General features: G+C 39.7%; 2 protein-coding genes across 5 annotated transcripts in view; one reads left to right on the top strand and one right to left on the bottom strand.

Annotated features, from left to right (window-relative positions):
• Positions 1-10,207, top strand: part of LOC148658144 (unconventional myosin-VIIa) — a 47,835-nt gene extending 37,628 nt beyond the window's left edge. Inside the window, exons 37-48 of the mRNA XM_088639153.1 lie at positions 377-534; positions 1,062-1,215; positions 1,587-1,742; positions 3,200-3,305; positions 4,087-4,200; positions 4,416-4,503; positions 4,973-5,079; positions 5,569-5,754; positions 6,121-6,237; positions 6,677-6,760; positions 7,138-7,257; positions 7,656-10,207. Of these exons, the coding sequence (XP_088495279.1) occupies positions 377-534; positions 1,062-1,215; positions 1,587-1,742; positions 3,200-3,305; positions 4,087-4,200; positions 4,416-4,503; positions 4,973-5,079; positions 5,569-5,754; positions 6,121-6,237; positions 6,677-6,760; positions 7,138-7,257; positions 7,656-7,748 (1,483 nt within the window). The 3' untranslated portion in view covers positions 7,749-10,207. The remainder of the gene's footprint in view (positions 1-376; positions 535-1,061; positions 1,216-1,586; positions 1,743-3,199; positions 3,306-4,086; positions 4,201-4,415; positions 4,504-4,972; positions 5,080-5,568; positions 5,755-6,120; positions 6,238-6,676; positions 6,761-7,137; positions 7,258-7,655) is intronic.
• A 2,251-nt stretch (positions 10,208-12,458) lies between these two features.
• LOC148658143 (glycerophosphodiester phosphodiesterase 2-like) overlaps positions 12,459-20,825 on the bottom strand; it is a 34,871-nt gene continuing 26,504 nt past the window's right edge. For all 4 annotated transcript variants that reach the window (XM_088639155.1, XM_088639154.1, XM_088639156.1 and 1 more), the window contains exons 10-16: positions 20,076-20,226; positions 19,409-19,633; positions 18,533-18,690; positions 17,316-17,463; positions 15,274-15,356; positions 14,800-14,879; positions 12,459-14,321 (exon numbers count right to left, since the gene is read on the bottom strand). In XM_088639155.1, coding sequence (XP_088495281.1) covers positions 14,209-14,321; positions 14,800-14,879; positions 15,274-15,356; positions 17,316-17,463; positions 18,533-18,690; positions 19,409-19,633; positions 20,076-20,226 — 958 coding nt within the window. In that variant the 3' untranslated portion in view covers positions 12,459-14,208. The remainder of the gene's footprint in view (positions 14,322-14,799; positions 14,880-15,273; positions 15,357-17,315; positions 17,464-18,532; positions 18,691-19,408; positions 19,634-20,075; positions 20,227-20,825) is intronic.

The raw sequence follows: 20,825 nt of genomic DNA, 5'->3' as shown, positions 1-20,825 counted from the left end.
ATGTATGTATATGTAAGATTTTGTTTTGAGTTGAGATTTTCAAAATAGTGAATGATGAATATATAATAAAACTTCACTTTCCAGAGGAAATTATGGTCTTACTGAAGGATGACCAATTAACTGGTCAGATTGGTACCCTGTTGAGGTCTAAATCCTACAGATCCCCTTCTGCCATTATTTCACTATTTTTAGAATATGTATTTTTACCATTTTGAAAGCCGTGACCAGGTAACTAGTTTCCTTTCCAAAACAATACTTCAAACTAATACTGTGAATTTGTATCACCCACTGTCTCTCCCTCCCTAACGGGCTGTGTTGCCACTCTCTGTGGAGGCTGGAATGAAGGTAATTGCCCTGTGTTCTTCCTTGTTTCCAGACCGCCTCCTAAACACACTCTGAGTCGAGTCATGATCACCAAAAGCCGAGGGAAGGATAAGCTGTGGTGTTGCACCCGGGAGCCCATCAAACAGCCACTGCTGAAGAAGGTTCTGAACCACGAGGAGCTCTCCCAAGAGGCCTGCATGGCCTTCATCGATATCCTCTCACTGGGCTCAAGGGGTTCACTCACCCTTCAGTCTTCATGACGCCGTGGCGGGTTTCAAACAAAGCACAACTTTTTCAAAAATATTGGATTCCATTCTTTGTCAATCCGAGCCCTTCTGTGTGCGATTTCAATGCTGTGTCTGGATGGTGGGTCTAAGACAGGGCTCTCCAAATCAAGGGCAACAGTCCAGGTCTCCTTAATTCATTAGTAGCTTCAGACCTTTTCAGCATGGTTAAACTGGTTAACCTAAGCCTTCATTGTGCCACTTTAACCCTGAAGCATTGTGCTGTGGATTGCTGAAAGTGACCAAAAGCCAAGATGGACTGTTTCCTTTTAGAAGCTGATGATCTTGCTTGGGTATGCAGTACATACTACAGTATGTATGATAAATCATGCAAATGAGGAGTTATTGCCCTATCATTCTTAGGCTAGCTATCTTTAAGGATTACATTGTGGGTACTGGGTGCTCAGAGAATAATGGTGATTGATTACTTTTCCTTAACTGCTTGTCCTCCACCTATAATGAAGTACATGGGTGACTACCCATCCAAGCGCACACGCTCCGTGAACGAGCTAACAGACCAAATTTTTGAAGGTGCCTTGAAAGCAGAACCCCTCAAAGATGAGATCTTCTGCCAGATACTCAAACAGCTCACTGAAAATCACGTCAAGTATGTAGATTTAATTTTTTAGATTAGTGTATGTTTCTTTCAAAGCAAACCTTCCCTCTCACTAATATTACCCTTGTCTGTGTTGTAATATCCTCTCTCCTTCCTCCATGAAATCGCAGTACTTTATTTGTTGTTGTAAAATGCTCCATTTTTGAGAGTCCTCAAATACTGAGAGTCCTAGCAGATACCACCTCTGTATGGGATGGGCAGAACTGAGAAAATAGCAATTGAGGTGTTTGTGAAGAAACTACAGGGGGCAGCAAAAAGTCATGTCAAGTCAAGTCACACTGCTGAGGAAGAACAGTGCTTCTTTCATACTGCAGCCCTGTTCTGTCTAATCACAGTGTATGTGTTGTGCCTGTTTTTCCCAGATACAGTGAAGAGAAAGGCTGGGAGTTGCTATGGTTGTGCACAGGTCTGTTTCCTCCTAGCAACATGCTTCTGCCCCATGTACAGAGGTTCCTTCAGTCCAGAAAATACCACCCACTGGCTCCGGACTGCATGCAGAGACTCCAAAAGGCTCTTCGGTAACAGTGCTTGGGAAAAAACGTATAAGTAAACAAACTGTTGCTTTTCCCACCTTCTGAACACATGCTGACTACGTTAATTGGTCAATGTATGCTAGTAGGTGTATGTAAGGTCAGTGGACTGCAATGGACTGGCACCCATTGCAGTCCCTTCCATCTTGTCCTTTTGGGATTTTCAGATGCCTTCGCCCTTACCTGCAATGAGAGGCTGTCTGATAGTGGATAGAATGTTATCTCATCCTAAAACTTAGACTAACTCGTGTCTTAAAAAATTACCAGAAATACTTTCAAGTAGGTGATGGAAATGTTTGAGATAGAGACTTTAATCATAGAGGTTCTAGTAGGGTGCTGCGTCAGCATGTGTAGGCTGCAAAGGAACAGATAAAGACACCTGAAGGCTCCACAGCTAAAACGCTGTCTTTTTTCTTTTCATTTCAGCATGGAATAAAACTTATAATTATATAAGCTTAGTTAGCCATTCACTTTTAGGATGTTAATCCTTTTTATATTCTTAATTTACTACAACTAAATACTAAAAAAAATCTATTTATATTGCAAACATTGTTGTGAATTTAAATAAAAATACATTCAGTACAATTTGCAGGATACCAGAGTGAAGTACTGTAAATGTCTCAGAAAACAACCTGAAAATTGAACAAGTAAAGGGTTTATTCCATGCTGAAAAGAGAAGAAAGGAAACACTGTGGAGCCTTCTTTGGGTGTGAGCTAATATCCTGAAAAATCTCTGTGTGGACCTAATGAGTGGGAAGTGCTTTACTTATAGTAAACGTTAGATATGAAGAAAAGCCAACACTAATGGCTAATAAAAATCTCTTAAGTAGTTTTTTACTTTTTATGAAATAATGATACAGAAATATGAAATTAACTCGAAATTGGGTTTGGTTTATTAAGAAACAAACTCTTGTTCACATCTTTAATCCAATACACAACTCAGCTACGTGTCAGAACAATTGTGACCAAGACACTAGAAGATAAATACCTAAGATGATACTTTATGTTATTTGCTGTACGTTTTTTTTTATACGCAGTAGTAGGCAAAGGGGCTAAAAAAACCAAAAGTTACAAGAACTTATCAGTAACTCATTTTTTCATGGAGAAACATCATGGAATTTCATGGAGATTGATGTTGCTCTTGTTTTGATAAGTTACCTACTGTAGGTTATCTTCTGTATCTGACCTAAACATAAAAATGTCACAAGTGTTGTAACCCTGATATCAGGCAGATCAGTTTCAGGTGAACTGAAACAGTGGCTTGGTAAATGTTTGTGCATTAGTTTAGAAAAATATTTATAAAACATAGATAAAAATGGCAAATAATATTTTGGAACAAAATAATTTAGAGAGGTCTAATGAAGTACAGAATATTCCTTTTTTTATTCTCTGTGATTTTTTTAATTCTCTCCATTTCTGCTCCTTTTGTCCTCTTGGAAACTTAGAAATGGATCAAGGAAATACCCTCCTCATTTGGTGGAGGTTGAAGCCATTCAGCACAAAACTACCCAGATCTTTCATAAAGTGTACTTCCCAGATGACACTGATGAGGTGAGAACACAAGGAGTCATACCCTCAGCACTGTTGCGTCCATTTTTCAGTTAAAACATGATAAAATGTTACTTTTCTTAATAACATTTTGGTTATTTGTTTTCACAACAATCTGAACATGGATAGGTGGATCGAACGATAGCTAAATATAATGTTGCCACTGTAATGTTTGTTTTTTGTAGAGAGTTGCTATTATTTTATTTCTTAAAGAAAATATAATCTAGTGTATTGGATGCTGTGTTCCAGGAAGGCATAGAATGTTTTTTTTATTAAAAGGCATATTTTCTGTGTCATTAAAATAACACTCAGAGATCTATTTGTTTAACGATCTTTAACTAAGCAACCATCTTGTGGGCTCAAAAGAAATGTGTTCAACATAAAAACCAGACATTCTGCTCTCCCTACAAGCCCCATCACACAAATTTCACGGTTCTGGTCTTGCTTATGGGTGAAGAATGAAAAACATCATCTTATTTTCTCCTTAACCTCATTTGCATGTATTTCAAAATGCATGGAGCCGGTGAGAACAGCAGTAAGCAACTTTGGCTGTGGAATTTAATGAATTCCAAGAATCTGTTTCACATATTTAATTAAAAGAACAACTGGTTTGTAATTAGTTTCTCATTTGGTAGCCCCTTTAACTAAATTAAATTTTCCTCTCCCGATTAATTTAATATTATCAAGTCTCAGTAGCTTGTGCATGCAGTCTAAAGCTCAGGTGTGATGATTTGCACTGGAAGACACATGAATTAAACTAAGTCTCCCCTGAATGTGTTTGCAGGCTTTTGAAGTGGAGTCAAGCACAAAAGCAAAGGACTTCTGTCAAAACATCTCTAGCAGGTTGCTGCTCAAATCACCCGAGGGCTTCAGCTTGTTTGTAAAGATTTCTGACAAGGTAGGAAGTGGGATTAATTTTTTATACAGTACTGAGGCAGGAGGCCAGAAGAATCCTGGGATTAAAGAGCCTGTTTTACATAGCCTGGAATAACATGTTTGAATAACAGACATACTGTGAACAGAATACTTCATACAAGGTGAAAACATTGTGTATTAAGGCTTCATTCTCATGCCCTAGCTGCTCTGTGAATAGCATAATTTCCTTTTGATCAGGTGATCAGTGTGCCAGAAGGTGATTTCTTCTTTGACTTTGTGAGGCATCTTACAGACTGGATTAAGAAAGCCAGACCTGCAAAAGATGGTAAAGCTGTTTTTATTTTCTAGCAGTATACTAATTCTTCTTTCTAGTATTTCTTATTTGTGCAACAGGGCACTGACTGGAACAATTTGAGTGAATGACCTTGCTCAAGGGTAGAGCAAGCGTCCCACCCAATATTTCAGCTAACAGTCCTTTGGTCAGAAACCTAACCCCCTCTACTCCACTCCAAACACTGGGGGCATCAAAAATGATTCCTCATTTGAGGTAACATACATAAGTCTTCTTTCCCATAACAGATACAGAGGAAAGACCCTGGTTTCCTGCTATTTCTGGAATAACAATTTCCATACTATGTATTGTGATCCATTCCCCCTGCGGTGTATGAGATAGGTCACCATAGAACTTACAATTCTTTAGTATTTTGGTACACCGTGTGAAGGTCCTGGGTGATGGAAAAAAAGATGTGTTTGTTCCAGGACTCTTTTTCATTTGTGCCTTCGCTGCCTTGCAGGTATCGTGCCTTCTTTGACATATCAGGTGTTCTTTATGAAAAAACTCTGGACAAGCACAGTCCCTGGGAAGGACTCCATGGCAGATTCCATATTCCACTATTATCAGGTGACCTCTGGCTGTAGGAAACTTTTGCTCACAGATTCTTACTCCTCCTCCTCCATCTTTTGTGCTCAAACTGTCACACTGCTCTGCCCTTCACTTAAATGCGTACTCTTTCAACAGAACCGGACAGTGTACTTTAATATTTTAATAGTGCTTTTCTTTTTTAGCATTAGGCCACAGATGAACACAAATGGTGGTTTTTCGCCATAGTGCTTTCATCACTCTTGCCTGCGTATGCATCTGTTTTGAACACATTCGAATCATTTTTATTTCTGCACTTTACTACTTTACTCACCTGTTCAATCAATCAATCGATCAAATTGGTCAGCTCCAAAAAAAATGGCACCTTTCTGCGTCTGTGCGATCAATGGATGATCGTTGGCTGGAATGTGACTTCTCAGTGTTGAGTAGTGGTTCTTGTGCACCAATGCCTTAGTGATGGCTTAAGCAGGGGCCAGTGATGAATTAATGTCAAATGTCTCCCCTGGCCAGGAGCTGCCCAAGTACCTACGTGGCTACCATAAGTGCTCACGGGAGGAGGTGTTCCAGGTGGCCGCGCTCATCTACCGGGTCAAATTTGAGGACGACAAGTCCCACTTTCCCAGCATTCCCAAGATGCTCAAAGAGCTGGTGCCACAAGATCTGATTCGTCAGCTCTCCCCAGATGACTGGAAACGGGTGAGCATCGAGACTGGCATGCGTTACAGCAGAGCAGGATGTGTAAGCCTGCAGGTGTCCTTCCAGAAGTGTTCCCCGTCAAGTAAGTAAGGCGATCCGCTACAACGGAGAGTTTATCTCTAGCAGTCATTTCAGGATTCTGAATGGAAGCAAAGCGATTGCAGGGATATTACAGAATATCAAACTGGAATTGCAAGTGTCTTGACAGACGGTGAGATAAAAAATGTGAAAGGTTCTCTTCAGTCTGACTACATAGCAGTCGGTAGTGAAAGAACGGTGGAGTTGAGGCTACAGCTTTGAAACGCCTTACAGTGATATTGTTGCTGTTGCTTGCTAGAGTGCACTGATTGCTCTGTCTCTGTGCAGTCCATCGTAGCCTATTTCAACAAGTTCGCAGGGAAGTCGAGAGAGGAGGCTAAGCTGATGTTCTTAAAAATCATCTTCAAATGGCCTACCTTTGGATCTGCCTTCTTTGAAGTTAAGGTAAGCCATTATGCTGTATGAGATCTCTCATGTATCGTGTGGTTGGTCATTACGTGCTGTTTATTATTACATGGCAAACAGAAACCTGGATGAAATAAAGAACCACCATATAATTAGCTACACTATCGAAACGTAGTGGAGTTTAGTGTGCTGCAGTCTTTACCAAGAATAAGCAGCTCTCGGAAAATGTGATGTTTTTCCTGACTGGGGGAGGGAATCTTCAATGCGCCTGTGGGGCAGATACCATTTTGCAGAAGAAGTTTTAAAGTACTTATCTTAGCTTGGCTACTTACATCACTCTCCCCATATTCCTCTGCTCTACAGGTCTAAATGTACCAATTAGAGAGCAGCAGTAAGCTATTATTATTGCCTGAGAAATTGCTTCATCTTTTTCCAAGTGTTCTTTTAGTTTCATTTAATGCTGTTATTTGCTTCGCAGCAAACCACCGAGCCAAACTTTCCAGAGATATTGCTAATCGCAATAAACAAGCATGGTGTCAGCTTGATTGACCCAAAGAACAAGGTGGGCTATGCTGTGTGGTCAGTGTTGCAGACTGGGGTTTCCAGAATTATCTCAATTACCTTGACCTTAACACTGCCTAGTGGCAATGGTATACAGCATATGTTGCTGTATAAATATATAATCACTGCATGCAAAGGATTAATTTAGGGGAATCTACAGTACAGCAGTTTTTATGGGACATTAACTCTAATAAATCACGTTATTCAAGATGACTTTAGCAACAAACATAAATGTATAAGTAAGTCTGAAGTTTCCATTTTGTTATTGTAAGAAGGAATAAGCAAAAAAAATCTAATAAATGTTAAAAGCTCCTCGTGTCTTTATCACACCAGTGCCATTGCATTTATACATCTGACCTAATTCCAACCTGATTTCAGGATATCTTGACAACACATCCTTTCACCAAGATCTCCAACTGGAGCAGCGGCAACACGTACTTCCACATAACCATCGGAAACCTGGTGCGAGGAAGCAAGCTCCTGTGCGAGACCTCACTGGTGAGGCGATAACGCTCTTCTCCGAGCGAATGGTTCAGAGCGGTCTTGTAGTCGCGGCTGTAAGTCATACCGTGACTTGTGCGTGGAATGTCACGTCAAACGGAGCCAAAGTATTTTGCCTGTGACCCATGAAACTACTTTTCGAAGTCACTGTTATTATCTTCTCGTTAAAAAAGAATGTACGGGTTAAGGGGGGGGACAGAAACTTACAGTCAGGTAGGAAGCATTGCAGAGACAAAAAGATTGTTCTCTCTAGCCTGATGTGCAGAGTGGAAATCAAAGAACCTCAATTAAAGGCTTAAAGGTTAATGGAAATATTTAAAAGAAACATGGCTTAGTTGAAAGCAATATTGCCAGGGATGTAGAAGGCTACTTCAGGCTGCTGCTTTCTGACACAGGGCTACAAGATGGATGACCTGCTGACCTCATACATCAGCCAGATGTTGACCACCATGACCAAACAGCGGAGCGCTCGGGGCAGCAATAAGTGAACTGAGAGAGAGCGCTGGCGCCAGGCCTTTGAGCTGCTGCGTCTGCTCCAGCCCCTGGGCAACCCGTGCAGCTGGGCCAGCACTTTCTCCGCCCAGCTGTGGAGCACGAGTCGCAGCTCCTCGCTGAGCTCCGCCGATACGGACCCTGACGAGCACAGCCCCACCTCTCCGTCCAGCGAGGACGACTACCTCTGATCCGCCCTTCCTCCGCCGGCCCTGCCCCACCCAGGAAGCTGGCGCAGACCGGCCATCACTCCGTGCGTCACCTCGGCGTCCCCAGGGTACTGAAACGCGTTTTCAAACCTGTACATCCAGGAAATGTGAAAACAAAGCTCGCGTGCAAGGTGATCTGGGCCACCAATGTATTTAACTTCAAGTTGCAGATTGAATGGCTGCAGAGAGAAAATTTGCCTTTTTTTTTTCAAGACTGGAAAAAAGCTATTCCTTGAAGTGTATTCCATGCAGACTGACATTAGGGACGCTGGTACAAATTATTTTTAATCCCTGTATAGGAAGCAGGAAGATACTTTCAAAATTGTACTGCTTTAAACATCAGAGTTCATTAGAACCCCTCATTCAACATTAGAGTTGCTCACTGATTTCTGTATGAAATGGTTTTAGAAAGTTCAGAAGTATATTCTTTCTTGCTTTTACCTGAGCAGGGGCCCTGGTTAGATATCTTGGTCACTGAGGTCACTTCTGCAAAGCCTTAACTTTGAGAGGTTGGTATTTTTCAAATTTATTGGGTTTCCAATCTAAGTAAACTGAAGAGGTTTGGGCCCTTCCTATGTTTTTATTATGAAAATACAAAACAGCATAATTAGAAGTGTGAACAAATATTTCGATTTTTTTAATTTTGCATTTCATTTAACAGTATTAGGAGGTTCATTAAGTAAAACACAACTTTTGTTCCTTGTACACTGTTGTTTGTTTAGCAGTTTCCTTCATTGCTACTACAGTTTTTTTCATTGGAATAACTGATATTTCAGTCTCTCAGTATTGTTTTCTGTCAAACAAGAATCTAGTGCTAGCCCAAGCACGAGTGTACTGTTTTGTTAAACATGCGCTATTAAGAACAGAAATAGATTTCATTAAGTAGTAAAATTCAAAATGAGGAAAGGCTTCCCATATGCTGCTCACAAATAGCCTTACAATGCCTATCTGAGGCCTGCTCATGTTTAGCGCCTGAATGAGAAATTTAACAATTAATAGAGATTTTCCACCAGTAAGTACTATACTACTGAATACTGTTATTAATATTGTTAGACTAAACTATTTCTAACAATATCTCCCACTTACTCAGCAGTATTACAAAAGTGAGTGCTGTATCGGTTTACATTAATCTTATGTTTACTCTAAATCAACAGGCTATTTTTAAAAATGAAAATAAACTAGGATGAAAGCAAGTAACTGGCACTGAGCATAGTAGCAAATATAGAGTAATTTCTGTATTGTAGAAATATAAGTTTGAATTCACTAATGGCCTTTGTAATAACAGTTCAGTGTAAAACTGTGTTCTAATTTTGTCACCCACAATGAACTTGTCATATAATTTTGCCTCCTTTAAAATTGATAATTGTAAGATTGAATTCTGTCCAACACTGAAACACTTTCAAAAAAGCACATTTCTGTTATGACAGATTTTTAAAACAATATTTCACAATGCAGTCCAGGGTCTTGGGAGACAGAAAAACAAAAACAACAAATGTAACAAAAGCATTTTTTGTCTTTTGAAGTGTGACTTTGTATATGTGGTACTGAATTTTTTACTAACAAGTACAAATTATTATTGCGCTTGGACCAAATCACTTTTATACTTAAAACTGCTATATTACCTTCAACGGCAGATACAATTGTCTTGTTTATCAGTTGATAAACAGGTTCAATAAATTTGTCAATTCACCAAACTAAGCTTCTGAATCCTGTGAAATAGTCTGTTTCCAATAGAGATTTGAAAGATTCAGTTACAGCACTGAATTTTACATGACATTATTAATTGAGTATGCAATTCATCCATTGGATTTAATCTGTGAAAGTAACACCATTTTGTAGTTCATTGACTGTGCATGGTACTTGGGGAGTCAAGCTTTTGAATGTACACTTTCTAGGTGTCATTGTGTTCAAAGTAGGCAAAGAAATCTAAAAAATTGTACTTTATTTAACAGTAAGAGTTTGGTAAGGATGAATAATGCAATGCCTGAAAACACTAAACGACATTTTTGTTGTTGATTAATGCCATCTCTGTGGGTTATGCATGTTCCATTAACTTTTAATACGTATTTAACCTAAATGGTATATGCATTGTTAAACTTTGCATAGGGCTGCTAAAAATATTTCACATCTGGAAATTTCATAACTCAAGAGAATGTTAGTGATTCTGTACCACAAGCTCCATCATGTGTATTTTGCTGTAAAAAAGTTGATGTTTTTTAATTAATAAAAGCACATGCCTGAAAGAATATCTGAAGTTGTAAATTTTGACCTGTGTTTACAGAGATGGCGGTCATAATGTATAGTTCAGCTTTGCAAGCTAAATCTAATCATGCTTAATTAAGGAATTGCCTCATGTCCGGCACAATGAAAAAAATAAATAATTGTTCTTCCACTTGAACAATTTTGGTTTCTAAACTGTCACAGCTTCCTGTCCTTTAATTGGTCATGACAAATATAGTAGCCACTATGGTAATGTACTCTGTTACTGAGGTTGCAGCTCATCGGTTATTTTACAGAAAGGAACAAATTGCTGATAAATTAAAACTAATACAAAGTAAAATAGTAAAAATGTTCATAACTGTAAAAAAGATGTTTCTAAATGTATTTAAAACCTTCCACTTTAATATTTCCATTCATTACATTTCTCTCTTTGGTCAGAAAAATCACATGGAATCATTTTTTTTCCAGCTATACTCAGTCAATAGATTTAATTTTTAAAATCAGATGACAAAGAGCTTTTGAAGCACTGATACTCTGCTCTATTATGTTTTGCCACAGTATTTAAGATGAATAAAAATGAAAACAAACTTTATCCCTTCCTTATAAAACTGCACGCCTTTAATTCCTAAACCATAAAAGACAAACCTTCAAATGTAATTTTCTCATGGCTTAACTGCACTGCTTTTTCTTGCAAAGAATGCAGTCCACCATATTAAAGAAATAAGTCTTCAGAGAAGGTGTGGGGCGAGTGACAGAGAGGACACACTTGTTTAAGCTCTTGCTGAAGTGTAACTAGCCCACATTTCCCTGTTTACTGTTTTTGCAGTGGACAGAATACTTATCACGCCCCTGGAAATAAATATCAGTCTGTACTTCACAACAAAGTCAGCAAAACAAAATCAAAATGGTGAGTTCAGGGACATTACCTTCCGAAACCATTCCGAATAACAGCCAGAGACGAAAAATAGCCAGCATAACTGAAAAATAGTCTGAGTGAAGTCACAGGATATATCTCTGCGTTATCAGGGAAACTTGAGTCTTGAATGGAAAGCGTAACAGGTGCTGAGCAATGAATTTCATATTTGGAAGACACCAGTGTATTGAAAGAAAACCAGCCCTTGAAAAATTAACGGGTCATGTACAGGAGGGCTATGAGGGATCCAAACCAGGGTATTTATAATTTTTCCGCATCAACCAGAACTACATTTTTAAGCTGAATCATCAAAATGGACTTCGTCATGCACTGTCCACATATTGTACGGATTGCACAAAAGATGCCGATTCATCCATATGGGGAACATTGATTCAAAACTGCTTTTATAATGTTGTCAAATCAGTCATTTTGTCCGGGTAGCAGGTGGTGAGTTCAAGCCTGTAACAACCTGTGCTTTAATGGTTCATTGTAAGGAATTTGTGATATTTATAGTAGTCTTGGTAGGGCAAAAACACATACAGTATGAATACAACAACACTGATACAAAAAGCCCACAGCACAAATCCAGGTGACAGAGGGTGTTTCACATTTGTGTGCTATCATATTTGTGTTTGCTCTGCAGTTCAGGGTCAATAGTCAAAGGCTGTGTTGAAGGGATAAACAGGTCCATTTAAACGAGTTATTTATATGTTAAGGAGAATTAGAAATCTTGCTCGATTCCAGATCCTGAGAAAGAGAATTGGGAATTCTATTCCGTTGTTCATGTGCAGTGGAAGAGACACAGATGGTACAATAGTAAGTCTTGTCTGTGGTTATTCAAAGCAAACATAACAGGAAAGGCTAATGGTCAGATACTAATTTCTCTTTCCACATGGCACAGAAAAAGTTTCTCAAGTTTTGTTTTGGTAAAATAAAACAATTAAGGACATTTCAATTTAGGGAATAGATGGGGTTTTCGATTTTTTATAAATTAATTCATTAGGATGAAATATTCATATTATTTGAAGAAAAGCTTCAATCATCAGAAGTTGACTCTGGTTGAAACATCCAGTTTTTCATTTAATCACAACAGAAGGACTTAGGCTATTTAATGATATCTGCATTGAGTCCCAGGCCTTTTGTGTTTATAACATACTGTAATACATCACAGTGGCAGCTTTTAGACTGTCTATTTTCACATTGGATAACCACGTTAGGTTACTGAAAGTCTAATCAGTCTATTTTGTACTGTATAAGGGACTACAACACAAAAATGGGTTTCACACAGTGCACTAGTACTAGATAACCCATATGTAATCCCTTAAAAATATTGTTTCTGTAATAAGACCAAGCAAAACAATTGCCATTTTTGCATTTTATTAAAAATGGTCATCTTAAGTTATGATTTACAGCCCTCGCATAAAAATAATACATTAATCCAAGTCATCTGTATGGAAACTCGGTAGTTAAAAACAATCGATGCCCTCCTTAGTCCTTTATATCGTAGAATCAAGCAGAAAATGCCGTTATAGAAGGGCCTATTCAGTATTGTTTTTAGATAATAAAATATCTACAGTTTCAGTCCCTTGATAAGAAACAAAAATAAAAATCTCAACCTTGTAATGTCAGTCATTCATAATTAAGAAAGAGAAGCAGCTAATGTTACACTTTACCATACAGCAGTTTGTCTAAAATGAAGACCTCTTTTTGATGCCCTGCTCTAAAGAAAAAGAGCTCTGGTGGTAGACGTTCATAGCCAGTAATGCTACAATAGCAATGCTCATTTTTTATCAAGAATATCTGCTGCATTTATGGAAGTGTATCTAATAATAAAAGAAAATATGCATAGTAGCTCTTTGGCTGCAATTTCAAAATATATTTATATTATAATATAAAGCAATGCAATGTAATGTTATATTTGTTCCTTTTTTTCCTAATTCAAATCCCATGCAATTCCATATTGCATTCTAACTCCACTGTTCAATGCTTTAATGTTTATCAGATTTTAAATGCACACATTCATCTGCTTGTTTAAAAATTAACACCAAAAAACTAAAAGTTTCTCTGCTCCACTTTAGCAAGTGTATTATATGCTACAAGGGACACAGTACATGAAGTGTTGAAAGTCAGAATAAGGCAAAGAAAAAAAACTGAAATAGGGATATTTTGCCTCCATCATGGGGTATACGATATAGTGCCTAAGACAACATCTAAAACATCTATTTTAAGCTTTTTATTTCCCAATCAGGAGGACAAGTTTGCAATTACTTTAAAACGACATAGCATTGTCACCATTTTTAAAGATTGTCAGATTTTTAGAAGCCAAGATGAAACTGGCTTAGTCAGGATTTGCATGGGAACAAGTTATGCAATATGCCAGTTGTACTGTCAGGGGTACCTTGCTATTGGGACAACTTTCATTAAGACGAGACACTTAAAGTGGTGTTCTGTGTACTTCATGGACTGTATCCTATGGCACTCTACTGAATATGCAGTTCATCTTTCTCTATTAATTGAGAAAGGATATCCCTGAAAGCTACATACAGTATACATGTCATATGTAAATATATAAATATTTAGACATTCTGCGATTAGTTCTTTTTTAGAGGTAAATGCAGACACATGCACTAGACTAGAATAGTGCCCTGTGCTTTATAGTACATTCGGAATTCAAAACTCTAAAATCGTGATAATAAAGCTAATTTGCACACCGGACACAACCCCATTCGTACAAGACTGTTAAAACGTCATGTTGCCACGTTATACTGCCGATGTGGATATCCCATTCACACGTGAACAAACGTGTATATAAAATCTTATATTGGCAATGAAATTCCTCTTTCACAAGAATGTTCTGTCCTATTTCGCAGTTAAAGAGAGGAGCTGAAGCAGCTTACAAATGATGCTCCAGCGACGGCCAGTGATCCTGGTTATAGAAAAATAGTTGTATTTTTTTTCCCCCCCACAACAGCTGTATTAAGAAAGAATGTCCCAGCTTTCTCCAGACGGCTTCCTGAAAGCCAGCGTCTTCCTCTCCGGGGCCTGGGAGGAAGGGGGCGGGCTGAACCCCAGCGGTCAGCTGCTGACCACTCCGTAGCGGACCAGCGGCGGGCGTCAGACGGGCGGCTCGTGCAGCTCGGAGATGGTGGGCAGGTGTGGGGCGGCTGGCGGGGTCCTGCTCTCCCCACGGACGCTCACGCCGGAGATGGACCACACGTCACTGAGCTCTGCCGGAAAGCAAGGAGGGCACCGTCGCGGGCCGGGCACACCACTTCCCGCCGTATAACGGTACGGGCCCGCCCGAGCGGCGGCTGAGGCCCTCAGTGGAATGCCGTGGCCCGCGAGAAACACAGTCATTGAAAGAGCACATCTGACCTGCGACCTTAAAAATGAACCGCTGTGATATGAAATTAGGATATTGCCAGCAGCCGACAACTTCTGAAACCTAACCTAAACCAGGGACTGTAGAGAATGTTTCCAAGTCTGGAGAGAAATATTTAAACAATGACTTAGAATCGTGTTTAGAGTTTCCTCATATGTTGTGATGTATAAGTTGAAATCCCACAACAGTAAACAGTTTGACTAAACTGCAATATTCTAATCAGCATGAGGTCTCAACATCGTGCAGTTAAGCTGCACAGAAGCAGTCTAACCTGCATGCATCGTTAATATACTGTACGGATTGCACGGAGGACAAGCTCTTACCAGTCCTGAACTTGCTGTATGGACCGTTTTCATGCGTCTGTCTGCTGCCCGAACAGCAGGGCAGACCCCTCTCTCGCCACCTAAAACACAGGTCAGGGAAAAGATGTTTTCTCGTGCCACCCCTTACTCATTCAAATACAAAACAAGGACAAGAGAAACGTGTTGACAAAATACGAAGCGTGGGGTGGAATTGACTTTTCCCTATATAGACAGTGCCCTGTGTATTTAACACTTAACGTGTCATTATTGTTAATTCTTTACCTTACATTTGGAAATTAAATTGCTGTTTTATTGCAAATGGGCAGAATTTTGTTTTGCCACAACAAGCAAAAAAAAAAAAGGCAAAGCTGTTTGCAGATTTGCATTAAAATACATTAAAAATGGCAAAACTTCTGTTTGGTTTCCAATCCTGTAAAATTTTCAATGAACAAACACAAGCCTGTGAATTAGATTAAAAATTAAGGCAGTGCTCACCAATGGAATATGAACACAGCAGCAATGAGAACAGCAGAGAGCATATCTGACAGAATCCACATTAGGCTGTATTCCTCTGGTGTCTGTAAAAAAACCACATGCAAGTGAACTGTATTAAAACAGTGTTTGGATCCAAATACAATCGGAAAACAATGCTGTAGTGACAACAAGCAACTCTGCAGCACTATCATAGAGCACGGGTTAAAGGATAAACCTTTATAAATGCAATTTAATGAAACAGGTCAGTTATACATGCTTTAAGAAATGCTGGGACCATAAATTGTGCTCTTGATTGCAATACCTCATGTTGCTATAATCCCATTCAGATACATAACATAATGCTTTTTTGACCCCTATGGGACTTCAGAACTTACATCTAGATACAGCAGATTCTGATGAGGAGCCCAATACTTATTTGGACACTATAATATCATATCACAATGATGTTTGCAGTAATGCCAATGGAAACTCATCAACAAAGATTATGAGAAAATTATCATCAACAAAGAAATGTCAAAGATGGCAACCTGTCTTCTACACCAAACAAATCCTATGAGTATTTGATGGCCAACACTATGGTATTATGGGGAATGTGGATGCTCATATGGAGAAATAAAATAATGTAATTGAGACGATTATCTCACTCAACATGAAAACATGCACCCTTCCCCTAAAAAATGTATTTAAAAATGTCTAGCAAGAAAAGGGGATGAAGATATTCAGCCCAGATTAAAATTGCTCATTGAGGTAAACTACAAAGATAAGGACTGAAGTTTTTTTTTTAATTTCCAGGCTGGGGCCTGGACAGTGTGCTCAAACACACCAGCCAAGGAGCAGGCCAGACACTGCTAGTTCTGAATTACAGTCACAGCCATTTACTGTACGTCCTCCTCATATAATAGCCTTTGCTGAGATTTCTGAAGGACTTATATGCTCTGCAGTTCCATTTTTAAGACTTGAAATGAAAAGAGTGGAAATGTTTCAATGACTATGGGTTTGCTGACAAGCATCTGCATCTGTTCAGTCCCTTGTGACAATATCAGACCCCATATCAACCAGTTTGTCTCATCATTCTGCAAGTGTAAATGAAAGAAGCACATCTTTGCAAAATGCCTGGTTAGCAGCAGTCAGCAAGTTATAGACTGTGTTAAGAATGTTCAAAAACTGGAATTAGAATATTGACTACAATGTCAAAAAATAGCTATGATACTAGGGGTTTTTCCATATGGAGGTGGAATTTTGTTTTTTCCCTCAGTTGAACAAAAAGTCAATACTTGGGCCATCACGACTCAGACATGAAACAGATGCACTAGCTGAGCGTTAAACCGGTTGCACAGAGAAACGCTTAATGTCAGGATCTTGATTTGCTTGTACAGCACGTGATGTAAGCATTGTCCTTCAGCACGTTAAAATGAATTAATTATGAATCAGACACAGAGAGATGGGCTCCTCTCAAAAATGCAAGTAAAGTGGCAGTTTATGGAGGCTGCAATTAGCTCTATATGTGTAAATCATTACTAAGAATAGCAGGGAAGCAAATTCTGCTAATGTTCCGTGGAAGGATCCAGGGAACAGGACAATCAGATCGTATTTTGTACAATCAGATACAAACATTCCTTTGTTCCACTATCCATTAAAGCTTTCAACGCAAATGTCAAGGATAAACACAATTTGGACTCTTACAACCCACTTGAGTGCAATATGTTTTGTGATGTGTTATAAATGTTACATGTTGTTATGTGTTCTACTGTACATGTGCCATAGAGTGATGTGCAATGTTTTTCTTATTTTTTGTAATAGAATAATGTGCAATGTTTTTATTTTCTCCTTTTTTTTCTTTCCATTCTATTTAAATATACAGGAGTGCTGGGTGTCCATAAAAGATTTCCCTCAGGGGACAATAAAATCTTATTTTAGAGGGCAAAATATGGTTTTACATGGTACCAACACAATTCAGGAGCAAGGGGCTTCCATCTGTCATCTTAGTCAGTTATTACAATGCTGTATAAAGCAGTGCACCCAGCTGTGTAAGAGCCACTCACCATCAGAAACAGCGGCCTGCGCAGTGCCTTCAGGATGTGGATTGCATTAGTGGTGACAGACTGGGCGCCCGCACACCAGGCCAGGGAATAGAGCCAGGGCTGGCTAACCACATACAGGTTGGTGCTGATGTTCACGGAAGCATATTTACTGTCAAGTGACAACAGAACAGGCCGACATCAGAATTGGTGAGAAAGAGCTCAGATCAGAAGCCTGGCAAATGATGCGAAAGCCCTCAGTTTCCATTCAAAAACACTCAAGCAGGGTCATTTCCATTTGACACATTTGAAGACATATCGTGTGCGATGGGCAAATATTCTTACAATTATCATCCATTAAGTAGAATGGGTCTTTAATAACCTCATAAAAATAAATACAACAGGAAATATTGTACTTAAAAATGTTTTTTTATGGTTCTATAAATCCACTCCAATCAGGATTTCAAAACCAGACTGTCAATTGCAAACTATAAATTCCAGTAAAGTGCAGCCAAGGGACTTTTCTACTCATTGTGCCTGTTGTTTTCCCACAGTCTACAGCTTGGCCCAGGAAGCACTGCATAATAAATGCGCTGTGCTACCGAGTTCAGCAGGGGCAGAAATCCCTTTGTGGGCGTCTAGAAAAACACAGATGATGTGGCTAAATACTCAAGAGGACATATTAGAGCCCTGTTGTGTTCGCTCTCTTTCCTGTTTTGCTAAGATGTTAATGCATTATCATTCTATGTGGGACATAATAACTTTGATTATCATAATTGACTGCCTGTATAAACTCTGACACAATGCCTCCGTACGTGGGGTTTGGAGAGTACATGATGTGCCAGTATCTGCAGTGCCCATTCACCCATCTATTACGCCCATGCCTGCAACCCACTGCTTTGCTAAGTGCCTAGTGGAGCTCTCTGGGCCTGTGGGTGTTGAATTCCCGCTAACAGGATATCACACATGGAAGTGAGAAACAGAAAGTGCTGGCACTCGTCGCGCTTCATCATTTTGGTTTTTTTTCTGATATCCATAATATCCAGTTTCTTTTCACAAAAATATAGTGGGTATTTAAAATTTATATGATTTATTGATTTTGAAACCTGATGTATGTTTAAAATCTACAAATGGATTTTTTCCATGTTTATGTCCAAAGTATTTTCAGGCAGGTGTGAACCTTTCTCCCCTGTATTATTAAAACACAAATGTGGTACTGAAGGGATATGACTGTTCAGTACCTGATCTGCTCAGCTGACATGGCACTGTAGTGAAGGTTCAGCCTCACAATATTATTCTCCTGCAGCTCTTCAATGGAGGCCTTATCTCCAGAGGTCTGCTGTAGCCAGGGATCCACATCATGCACCATGTTCCTCTGTTCACTGGGAAGCCACAGAACCTGCAGACCAGGACACAAACCACTGACTCACCAGGCTGCCTTGCAACGTACATTACAGCAAAACAAGTCTTGCTTATTATGAAGGGACGCAATTTCTTCCAATCCAGAATGAATGTGAAAACTAGGTTGCTGCTATAAGTGGGGCTGGTGAATGTGCAGTTGGTAGGTACTCTTCCCTGATCAAAATTGTCCAAATATTTAATCATGGTGACTGGCGACCATGTACTGGAGAAAGCATTACGACAATAAACTCTACTCTCTTTCTCACATTAGACAGGATATTAAACCAAGGTCTGGACTACTGGCTGGATCAATATTGGGTAATCCCATGGCACTGTTCGTAAGAGTAAGGGTTTTCATCTTGTTGTTCCAGGTTAAATTCAATTCTGGCCTTGCATAAAATTGCCTATCTAGTGTCCTCCTCTAATTCAACTGGGGAATCTAAGAATCTGCCCTGCACCAGAGCTGTGGGTGCAAAATGGCTTACATGCAATACCCAGGTAAGTGCTGTGTTTCACTAGTGGGTCAAGGACTTTGGGTTCCTTCAGAACAGAAAGCACTATATAACTTCAATATAATATCATTAAATGTATGAAAGAAGAAGAAAAAGCCACCCAATTACACTTCTCAAAAGCAGAATAGTACTTTACACTATAACACCCTTTATGGGCTTCAGAAATGAAATGCTCAGTTTCTCCAGATGGGCAAGATGACATACCAGACTTGGGTCGATGGTGAAGTTGCTGCGGATGACTTCAAGGGTCTGATTAATCCAGGAGTCCCTGTAAGGGTGGTCTCTGGGGGGGCGGTACAGATCAAAGATCACCAGCTTCCTGTGCTGGGAGGCGAGCTCCAGGAAGCCTCTCAGTGTTTGGATGGACTGGTTCTGTGCTGTGCTCCGATCCTCACCGGACAGAGAAGCAGCCGTGCCAAACGGATCGCGCTGAGGAGGAGGAGAAAGCAGAGGATGGTAAACCCAGAACAGTTCAAGAATGGGGAAGCCAGTTCTAGCACAGCTGTGGTTTTGAATGATTAACTCCATTCTGTGTTGCACTTGCCAGGTTTACTGGCTAAGTTTTATCTCGTGCACAATTCATACTGAGACTAGACATCTGAATAAGCATTCAGCTTGGAAATAGTGCAATTCAAAAATATCCACTTGCAGAGTACACTGTATGTTAAAAGTTCTTTAAACTTAAACCAGTAGGATCAAAATCCCAATTTATGCAGGTGTATGTAAAAACGAAGCGTGCTTCCCCTTGTTTTGTTTTTTTTACATCTTTTTTACATAACGTTCTCTGCTTCCCAGCTCATATTCCCCTCTCCGGATTGCAAGCCTTGCTCTTTTCTGCGAGTCTGTTCAAAAAGGCCCCACGGCCGCCCACCTTGAGGAACCAGGCTCCGGCATTCAGCTCCTCCAGCTCGCTCCAGGTGAACATGGCAGCCGGCTCACTGCTCCGGTTGGGAAACACCTCCTGGATGTTAGTGGTTCTCTTTAACAGGCGGTCGTGCATGAGAAAAGGCACTCCATCGTAACTGTGGGGAAAAAGACAGCACCCTTAGAACAGAGTTTCCAAAAACTGAGACCTGCTGTGATAAAAGCGTTGGCCTGCCCACGTAATGTAAGTGGTACAGAGGCATTATATAGATCCGATAATTAAGTGTGATTATGCGGCGATTTTCTCCATCAGCTTGAAATTGTAAGATGAATCAGCAGGTGCCGCTTGGTTTAGTAGATTCTTGTATACACCCACCACTCGGCTATGTATAAAAGTGACTCCTAGCAGTAATTCCTTTAGTGTTTTCTCTGCTGCTCTTTCCCTGCACACCCACCAATGTGCTGCACTGTGTATGACTCCTCTCCGCAGTCATATTTATATTCAGAGCAATATAACAAGACAATTACCAATGGATTTGGGAACACCGTTCTCTGATATGCTTGTCAAAATGTGTTTATGAGAAGTGCCCCATGTAGAATGATTTGATAGATTGAACATCTTTTCCCTATAGTTTCACTTTTTCAGTATTAAGAAGTGTGAAGCAATAGTGCATACTATGTGGCGCATGAAGTCCATGCTGTAATCTTTGACAAGATTATTCTGTATAATCTTCTTACTAGGATAGGCCCGCACCTA

This window comes from Lepisosteus platostomus, chromosome 7 (genome assembly GCF_059453375.1).
Source record: "Lepisosteus platostomus isolate fLepPlt1 chromosome 7, fLepPlt1.hap1, whole genome shotgun sequence".
Classification (NCBI taxonomy): Eukaryota; Metazoa; Chordata; class Actinopteri; order Semionotiformes; family Lepisosteidae; genus Lepisosteus; species Lepisosteus platostomus.
The sequence above is the reverse complement of the archived record's forward strand: the minus strand, read 5'-3'. Positions and strand labels throughout refer to the sequence as shown.